The sequence below is a fragment of the Apium graveolens genome, chromosome 6 (genome assembly GCF_009905375.1).
Source record: "Apium graveolens cultivar Ventura chromosome 6, ASM990537v1, whole genome shotgun sequence".
NCBI lineage: Eukaryota > Viridiplantae > Streptophyta > Magnoliopsida > Apiales > Apiaceae > Apium > Apium graveolens.
Genome location: NC_133652.1, coordinates 94,652,437 through 94,662,710, shown reverse-complemented (window position 1 = coordinate 94,662,710; position 10,274 = coordinate 94,652,437). Strand labels below are relative to the sequence as shown.

General features: G+C 31.4%; 2 protein-coding genes across 3 annotated transcripts; one reads left to right on the top strand and one right to left on the bottom strand.

Annotated features, from left to right (window-relative positions):
• The first annotated feature begins 1,811 nt into the window (after nucleotides 1-1,811).
• On the top strand, nucleotides 1,812-5,039 carry LOC141664146 (uncharacterized). Of its 2 annotated transcripts, none has more exons than XM_074470041.1 (4): nucleotides 1,812-2,061; nucleotides 2,296-2,503; nucleotides 4,218-4,347; nucleotides 4,532-5,039. In XM_074470041.1, the coding sequence occupies exons 1-4, from the start codon at nucleotides 1,893-1,895 to the stop codon at nucleotides 4,661-4,663; spliced, it is 639 nt and encodes a 212-aa protein (XP_074326142.1). In that variant the 5' UTR covers nucleotides 1,812-1,892; the 3' UTR covers nucleotides 4,664-5,039. The 2 variants fall into 2 exon arrangements, with proteins under 2 accessions (XP_074326142.1, XP_074326140.1); XM_074470039.1 differs by having other exon boundaries at nucleotides 1,814-2,061; nucleotides 2,278-2,503.
• A 91-nt stretch (nucleotides 5,040-5,130) lies between these two features.
• On the bottom strand, nucleotides 5,131-7,458 carry LOC141664145 (cytochrome P450 704C1-like). The gene is made up of 5 exons (XM_074470038.1): nucleotides 6,847-7,458; nucleotides 6,405-6,686; nucleotides 5,984-6,310; nucleotides 5,662-5,862; nucleotides 5,131-5,568 (listed from the first exon to the last, which is right to left on the bottom strand). The coding sequence occupies exons 1-5, from the start codon at nucleotides 7,366-7,368 to the stop codon at nucleotides 5,383-5,385; spliced, it is 1,518 nt and encodes a 505-aa protein (XP_074326139.1). The 5' UTR covers nucleotides 7,369-7,458; the 3' UTR covers nucleotides 5,131-5,382.
• Between the last annotated feature and the right edge of the window lie 2,816 nt (nucleotides 7,459-10,274).

The window sequence follows — 10,274 nt, the reverse complement described above, 5'->3', positions numbered from 1 at the left end:
AAAAAAAGAAAAAATGCTCAGATTACCTTGTATTTGAAAGGGGGCCGACTAAAATACATGTTTCGCTAAAGTGTGTTTAAAATACCTACGAAACCCGCATACTAATCATGTGTATTCTGTTTTCTAAAGTAATCATATCCGACTTACCTCCTGACTTAACCCCCTTCATCTTACGGTGACTACAAATATAAAATTTGAATAGGGCAACGATGAAACATGAGTATAACAACAACGAGAAACTCGCCATGTGTTAACCACGTTATTAGGTAAAATATTTAGGAAATATTTTTGGGCAACCTAATACTAGTCTTTGGACAAACCATGAGCAGTTCTAAATATCACAATCATTGTTTTGAAAAAAATAAAATGTGACTTATTATTGCGTTTAGAGGTGATATTAAGACCATTTCAAGTGGTATTTTGGACATTTTAGCTTGAAATTATGATTAAAAGGGCCATATTCCCCGGGAACCAGGACAATTTATTATTGGGGCAATAGCTCTTCTATATCACAATTTAAGAAAAATACCCAAAATCTCACAAAAAGCGAAATATGGACTTTTTTATCACTTAGAAACGCATTCTTTAAATGCGTTTTTCGAAATCTCAATTTGACTCTAATTCTTTTTTAAAAAAAATATTTTTTTATATAATAAATATAAAAAACACATGTTTAAGATGCATTAGTCCTGTAAACGCGTCTATCATATATAAATGCATAGTAAGAATGCGTTTCCTAAAAAAATATGAGACCCACCACCTACTCGTCCCAAAATAGATCGAACATAGGTTTTAGAAAAAGAAGGAATAACGCAAATTTATATTATATTTTTTTTTTGCCAAATTAAAATAGATTTCATTAATGACTTAAAACATATTCAATCGGGACAAACCCCCGACTGATCATGCAACCAAGTTGAAAAACAAATAGAACTAAATAATTAGCCATTTTATTTCCGGATTGCTTAACAAACTGAATACAAATATTCTGAAAATTAAAAATGAAGGTAATGGTTTCCCGGACAATCCAGCACGCATCTCCCCCGAAAACAGTAGCTTCACAATTGAACCTCACATTAATTGGATTGATATTGCAATGTTCAGAGGACTCAGTTGCAACAACGGAGTTTATAGGCCTCATATTATGAACAAATATTTTTTGTGAGAGGTGAGCACATGTGATTTTCACCACCGTTCCAAACACACCCCAGCTATCTACCTGCCGGACACCAGCTATAGACCTGCCGAAAGTGTTGTTGATACGAGATATCCAGATCTCCCAATACACCATCCAATTCATTTTCAACACAACCACGACATCGCACAAAGCGAGACACATCGCATAAAGCGAGACAATCAAACACACAAATAATAACTTAAACAGAACAATACGAAAAAACCCAAAATTCAAAAATCTCGGAATAACACCAAATTGTAATATGTTGTTAGACCAGAGATTTTGAATTCAAAAACTGAATTTTATTATAAAATCCAAGCTCTTACCTTAGTAGATCTGAAAACTAAAGTGAAAAACTGTAATGGATTTTTCGAGTTTTGTAAAACAAATCTCGATTTTATTAAAGAAAAAGTGAATAAAAGAAGAAGATGAAGATGAATATGGAGATAGAGATGGGTAGAAAGGGGAAAAAGAAGGTAAGGCGGCTAGGGTTAGGTGAAGTTAGGGCGGCCGACTCTCATGCGAGAGAGAAATTTTTTATATTATTTATATTATATTTTTAAGTGATATAAAGGGTTATTTTGCCCCTGATGTTTTGAACCATTTAGTGCCGAATTATAAATTATGGTATTAAGGGCCATTTTTCTTGTCATAGCCGAGGGTTACAAATTAGGGTTTATCATAAACACTAAACAGAGAGAGGGAGAGGAGGAGGATGGGAGGAAAAGGAAGGAAAAGAAGAGAAAAGAATTACAAAGCAGCTCATGGCGAGAAGAATCGTCGTCTTCCTCCTCCACCTGTTTCATCTTCTCTGGATGCTCTTCCTTCTAAACTTCGTCACATTCTCAATTTCACCCGTCCTTCTCAACCACCCCCTCTACCAAGTATGTTGCCTTTATTTTTGCTTATAACTCATCTGGGTTTCTTTTGTTTATTTATATCAAGCTTCTTTTGGGTCTTGTGTGTTTTTTTTTAAAAAAATAATCGTGGTTTGTTATATTTCTAGTCCTTGATTATAAAGATTGGATTTTTAGGTGTTTGGGGATGCTTTGTTGTTTTTTTAATTTGGATTGTTTGTTTTGTGATGTTAATTAATTTAGAGCCTGCGGCTGCTGTAGAAGGAGAGGTGCAGGAGCAGGACCCTCATCAAGATGTATTTAAAGGCTTGGAAGCCACTGGTAATGATGTGATTGACGAGGTTGGTATTTTGGAAAGTGTGAATGAAAAGAAAAAGAAGAAGAGGAAGAGGAAGGGTGCCAAAGATCTTCGCTTTGAGATGGAGGCATTAGCTGGTATCAGTACCAAGAGAAAAGAGCGCAAGAAAAAGTAATTCTCTTAAACTCCCGACTTAATTATGTTACGTGCCTCTTGGGATATGTGTTTTGCATATTCATCATTTTACTGCAAGAGGATAGCCGTGATATATAAAGTTATAGCTTCAATCTAGTACATAATCGAATATAAGAATGACAAAAAAACTTAAATTTTTAGCTATATGTGTGGCAGTACTCCAGTGTAAAAGGAACTTTACCGTTTATTACATGTCTTGTTTGTCACGAGACTGTCATTTGTCAATCATAGGGACTGTTGATTATAAATCAAATACCAATAGAAAAGGGATTACAGTTATAGGAGGTCCCAAAAGTTCAGGTACTAGAGTATGTGTTACGGGGAAGAAGACATTAATACATTTGTTTACCTTGTGTTCATATTCCAACTTGTCATCAGTTGGGATGTGTTTGACAGACTTAACACATAACTTAAGGTGCCAGGTATCGGACATGAGATATGACCATATAAGATTCTTGAATCCTCAATACCTAATCCTAAAGCTACTACTAATGAGACACTGTGCTTGATAAATTGACTATATATTCAGATTTTTTGTTTAGTGCATAGGTTTCGAAGTCTTCGCATTTGCATTTGGTCTAGTTTAAGGAAATCATATTAGTGATTTAAACCACCAATTAAACACTTCTGGTATTTCACAGTTCCATATGGGCACTGGTTTAAGGAAATCATATTAGTGATTTAAACCACCAATTAAACACTTCTGGTATTTCACAGTTTTATATGGGAACGGAACATGCATATATTTTTTTGGCCTTGTGGAAGGATTCCCCCTTTTGCAGTTTCTCGTTGTGAGATGAGGTCTTGAGGAGCATGCCCATTTTTCTTATTTACTAGTTATTGTGCACACAAGGTTTACGATTCTTGGCAGTTGTGATGCAGGACGAGAAGGAAAACAAGGAAAAGATAGATTTGAGTAAATTATTATCCAGAATAATCTTTAAATAAATATAAATAAGATCTAATAAGTCACAATTATCTTTAGTCCAAAATAATGACATAAAATAAATACAAAGTAATATCGTTAAATCCATGCTCTGCATCAAGTTAAAAGGGTTTCTGCTTTCATCTATTCATTCTAAACCAAAAGAAGTAAAATATTTTACTCTTTTCATTCCTCATTTTAAAAGAAAAGGAGAAGTAAGCCATGTTACCTGATGTAAATGGCAATAATTTGTCTTTATGTTAAATGAATACCGTGAGCCTACCTGTTAAGGTAGTGTCACCAGTTTTCTCGTCCTTCTTCACTTTTATGATTGTAAGGTTCTTCAGCCAGTGGCTTTCTTGTAGACTAGAGTGAGCCATCCTTATCAAATATCAGTTTCATTTTTTGAGAGAATATATACTCTCTCTATTATATATTTTAATGATGCATATGAACACACAAAATGACACATCAAAGCGATAATTTAGATTAAGAAAATCCTTGTAAGCATTTGGGTAAAGAGGCCACTCAGAATCACCTCTACTTTTAGTTTCATTTTTTCCTTCTTATTATCATGCTTCTTTCTCTGTATGCAGTGTGCACTAAAAATTTGTTTGATGTCTTTCACAACATTGTCTTCTTGTGAGATCTTAAATATGATTTTCTTAGTAAATAAATGAAAGAGGTGGAAATCATAAATAAAATGTCTAGTTGGGCCTGCTTGTAAATAATAATATATATTAATCAGATTTGGATGATGTTCAGGCGCTTGGAAGAGATGAAAAATAAGCGCAAAAAACTGAAGGCCAGTGAGAACCTGGACTTCCCTGGGCGTGAAGAAATAAAATTCGGAGAAGTGGTCAAAGCTCCACCAAAGTTGGTCACCATTCCAAAGGTAGACTAAAGTTTTGAATATTACCCTGATTGCTTATTTTTGTTATACAGAAGAAACCTATCTACTTAGAAGAGTTGTGCACCTTGTACTGCCCAGCAGGGTAATGGAAATTACCACCCAAGCTGACAGCTAATATTTGTTTCCATGATGCTCAAAACTAAATGTGATGTTTTGCAACATGAAGGGAAAGAAGTCGCCCCAAGATGCTTTTAAGGAGAGGCTTCGCCTGGAGGCAGTTGATGGCTACAGGAACCGGAGAGGATGGTCATCAAGGCCGGGGATACATCTCCCTACACCTGAAGTCACATCAATGTAGCTGCGTATTATCGTTTGGGCATCGCATCTGTGTAATAGTGTCTGCACAGACAGTTTGTTGTGCTTCCAACAATATAAAATGAAGCTTGACATAAATAAAAAATGAGCAATGAAGAAAATCACTGTACCTCCTTTCGTTGCACGGGTATTAAAGACACTTTTGGGGACAGCTTCGAATTTGTTACGTTTCCTATTTGTAGTATAAGCTTTGTGTTACTTAAAACTTTTGACAGATTTTTCAGGTGTAATGTCAATGCTTTTTAGTTGTAGTTGATCAAAATTTAAAAAGTTCTCCCATTTATTGGTGGAAATTGGGCTTTCCCAGGATAATAGAAATGTAAAGAATACTTGGCATTTTATACATCTTATTGAGATTATGGATTGTGTGCTGTTAGTAAAGATAATAAAAGAATGATCAGTAGATATGAGGCTGAACTAAAAGTCTTCAACTACACTAATAGATACCAATTAAGAATCTATCTATTTTTATTGCAATCATGGTTTTTTAAGTAGGTCTCACATTATTTATAGAATTTATGAAGTATAGTATAGTGCGCAAATGGTAATTTATAATAATGTGAACTTCTACAAGAAATACGTTGAAGCCCTCATCATGCATCAAAGAGAACCTTATCCTTGTCATAAATAGTACTTGATTGAACCTGTAATGTAATGTTTCCAGGAAGCAATATCTCTTGCAAGTTGCATCTAGAAATTAATTTAATCTGGCCTTGAAATTGCTAGAAGATGTAAACCACCATTGACATGTAGTGTAAATGTTGGTATGTACGTCACAGCTCTTTTCTCATCAGCTAGTTTGAACCTGAAATAGCGGAGAAGCCCAATTGATACTATCTTCATTTGCCGATAAGCAAAATCTTTCCCAAGACAAATTCTTGGTCCAGCCTACAGATCAGCAGAAGAAGATGTCAGATTTGGTCTTGTGATTTCGCAATAACTAATGAATGATACTAGAAAAAACTAAAAGGTGCTTTGTACATGAAACGCGATGAATTTGAATGGTGATTCAGGTTGGAAAAACCCATTGTTGAGCCATCTATCCGGCTTAAAGTCCTTGGCATCATCTCCCCAGATGTTGGTCATCCTGCCCATTGCATAAGCTATATAGTATACGTTGTCTCCCTTTTTAACTCTGTAGCCATCTGGAAGAATGTCATCAGCTTCTGCACACCTTCCATCCTTGCAGAAAAATGAAACACGTAACATTGTTGAAATAAGAGCTATAGCATTGTAGTGTTGAACTATATTCCTGCCACTAAGCACAATTAAAAACTTCATTTCCTGCTGAAGGAGAACTTACAACTGGGACTGCAGGATATAACCTCAATGTCTCAGACAATGCAGCATGAAGGTAATGCATCTTCTCAAGTGCTTCATCTGTTGTATTTTCCACAAACTCATCAATGCTGTTCCCCTGAATAGTCGCTTTGATTTCTTGTACAATCCTTTCTTGTACCTGTGGATTCTTGCAGAGCATATAAAAGAACCATGAAAGAGTATTTGCTGTAGTATCTTTCCCCGCAAGTATAAAATTCAGAATTAAATCCCGCAGATATTGATCATTCATTTTCTCTGGATCTTTCTTACTCTCAATCAGAAACCTTGAAAGTATATCCTCCTTTTGATTCTAACAAACATCAGATCATAACTATATTAATAATTTAGATAGGAAAAATAACAAGTCCCTGCACAGAATCTGTATATGGTTAGCAATCCCTTACATTTTGTTGCATTTCCATCTGTTCCCTCTTTTTACTGATTACTTCTTGCACAAATCTGTGGACATATTTGATGTTTTTCGCAAGGGAAGCTTCAAATCCAATGTTAAGAAGCCTCTGCACCTTCCAAGTTGGATCTATATAGCGCCAATATATCAGTGAAGTAGTATCATCAAACGCCTTGATAAAAGTGGATCCAACTCCGTTTGATCCTTCCATGCAATTTAGATCTGCTCCAAACCCAACTTTGAATATTGAATCTAAGGAGTATTTCATTAGCAAGTCCTGCAAATTAAAAGTTAAAAAGCCATAGTTTAAAGGTCTCGATTTTTAGATGAAAAGGCCTGAAACTTACTTTCAAAAATAAGTCAGATTCCAAACTTCATACTTGCATAGAAATATATCCCTTAAATTTTTCTGTAAAAATTAGTATCAGAGTGCTTACTTGCATATCGATGGCATCGTTCACCATGGATGACTCAGAAACAGTTGTGATCAATTTCACTGCATTTTTTCTGAATATATCGCAGCTAAAGTCTCTCAGCATCCGCGTTGAGAACTCATAACTAGCAAGCTTCCTCTGTTGCTTCCAGTTAACACCATCAACAACAAAGATACCGTGTCCAAACAAATCATTTGCTATTCCCTGTAAGTACTGACCTTTAGAATACTTATCAAAGCTTGACTTAAGTATGTGTTCAATATTTCGAGCATCAGTTGTGTATATTTCACTTTGATCTTGTGCAAGAAGCCGGAAAGTTTGGTGTTTTTCAGCAACTTCTGTCAAGTACTCATATATTCTGTTAAAGTTGATCAGTAGGCTAAGAACTGTGCCAGACACGGGAGGGTATTTCGGATTTCTTATTGATTTTCCGGTGAAAATTTTGCCTAGTAGAGCTAAGAAGCATCCGAGAAGCAGCAGTAGTACAGTTGCTAAAATTGTGAAGATTACATAGAGGAAATCCATTTCTGTGGATGTTAAGAAAATAAGAGTTTTTTTTACCAGTGATACTCAATGTTCTTGCAATATAAATTTGGGAAATTCAATCTTCCACTATAATTTAAGTCGTGCTTGGCTTCATAGTCAATGGTTTCGAAGTATTTAAGATATATTTTATGAAAAATAAGGGTAATACACCATTGTATATACGGAGTATATGATATTTAAGAGTTTAAGAGTTCAAATATTGGAGTTTACAAATACCCATTATATAATTAATATGGGGTTGGGGGCCATACATGGATTATTTTTAATATTATATAATTTTTTAAATTTAATCTGAAATGAAAATTTTAACATATAAAATGTATTTATTTAAAGTTTTTAAATATATGATTTGATAACAATTATAAATATATTGAGATTTTAGTTTTTTTAAAAATGATTTAAAAGAATAATTTTATTAATATTTATATGTGTGTTTACAAAAAATAATTATGTTTTAATTAAAACATAAATTTTAACTAAGATCAATAATATATGAATTATCTTTAATTCTTTATATCGATCAAATCCATTAACTCTATTTATATTTATTTTAGTTTAAATTGTTTAAGTCCAAATAAATGGTAAAAAAATATGTATTAATGGTAAAAAAATTATGTTAACTCCAACAAAAATACTTATTATTCTATTTTAACTGATTTAGTTATTTTCTTATTTTAATTTTGATTTAACATGAATCAATTGTATAATTTCTTTAGTTCGGATAATTAATATATAATGATTTATTTTAGTTTCACCACTGACTAAAGAATCTCTATTTTCGTTTTATTAAAGTAGTATGAATATTATTAACATTGAAAAAAATGTGTAATTATATAAACACAAACACTATACCCACAAATCTACTATTAAACTTTTAATATTTCGGTTATTTGGGTGAGATACTTATCCCACTCTTCTAAACCAACAATTATACACTTATATATGCCAGCTAATTAGTTAAAATTTTATTTTATTTTAACCCGATCAATATTATAAGAATTATTTTTAGTTCGAATTTAGTTTTGGTTTTAGCATAGATTAATAATATACATTATTTTGTTTTAACCCTAGACTCATTATATCAAACAGACCCCTAGTTACATTTTTTGTTTTTAATTTTATTTTAGCCATGGATGAATATTATTTTATTTCAAATAAATAAATAACATAATTTATTTTTTTTTGTCTCATGACATTATATTGACCAACGAATTAACTTTCCAAGATTTATTTTGTGTTAGTCTGGTTAAATAATATATTTTTTTGTTTTAACACGAGTCAACAATTCTTTGTTTTAACATCATGTCCGTTGTATCAACCAAATTCAGCTAATTATATTTAATTTTTTGTTTAATTTTATTTTAACCCGGGCGAATATTTTTTTTAACCGAACGATTAATATATTATTTTGTTTTATCGTGGACATTATATCGGCCAAACGAATTTCCTTTCAAATTTTTATATTATTTTAGCCCGATCCAATAATAATAATAATATTTTTAGCGGGATCAATAGTTTTTATTATTTATTTTTAGCCCGAGTCTGCAAATCCAACCAACTAACTATATGTAGTTTACTTTTATTTTTTATTTAATATTGGATCGATAATATAATTTAATTAGCCCGGATTGACTAAATTAGAAATATTTTTAATTCTATTTGTATATATATATATATAACTCTACTGTGAATACTTATATATTTATGAGAGTGTTTTATTTTAAGTATTTCTATAATTATGGTAACCAAACCGACTACCAACCAAAATTTAATTGTTTCATCTTTAATATAATAATATAGATAGATACCTATAAAAAAGAGAAGACGGAAATAACTATTATTTATTAAGTCCATCCAATATGTCCTATGTCTCATTCATTTTTATACACTTTCCTTTTTGGGATGTCTTATTTAATTTTATACATTTCAAAATTTTACCAAAAAAGTAAAATTTTTGTAATCACTCAGTTAGAGCAAGTCCAATGATGATGTTAAAGTGGGTGCTATCTATACTATATTATAATAGACGAAACATTAAAAGGTTGGTAGTCGGTCGGTCGATACTTGCTGAAATTACTTAATTACCCTTACTTAATTGTTCTAATTCTAATTACTGGGTCATTCAATTCTAATTATAATTGATACTGAAGTCAACTTCCTCTATTACTTTACCAATTTCAATTCTATTTTATATTGAACTCTATATCACTATAATTTATATTTAAATTCAACTTCTTCTACCAATTTAAATTAAACAAACTAAATATAATTCTTAAAATTTGATTGATATATAATGTAACTCAGGTTAAGATAAAATAATAATACTTATTTTATTTATCCGGGATAAAAAAATACATTATACAATTGATTCAGTCTAACACATAACTAAAATAAAAATACAATTCGACTAACAAAAAAAAACATATATACTAATTATTCAGTGTAAAACAAAATTATCTTATTGATCCGGAATTTTAAAAAATAAAATTAAACTAAAAATAATTAGTTTGATTTGATCGGTGTATTGAGTATCGGGATAAAATAAAATAATGTAAATTATTGATCCGAGATAAATCAAATTAATATTAGACTTGGTATAATTCGTATCCTATCCATGTGAAATAAAATATCAAATTTTATTTAAAACATAATTTTTTAAAAAAATACTTAGAATTATCAATAAAATTATATCGTTCAATCAATAAAATTGCCTTTTTCAAATATCTTTTATAGAGTTATAGTTAATCGATTAAGTAATCACCATACTAAAATAATAATTTTTTAAGATACCAACATAATTGAGACATTATATTTTTAACCCTCATTAAAATAATAATTTAAATATAATAATATTTCCACCTTACCAATGTTATCACTTTAAATAA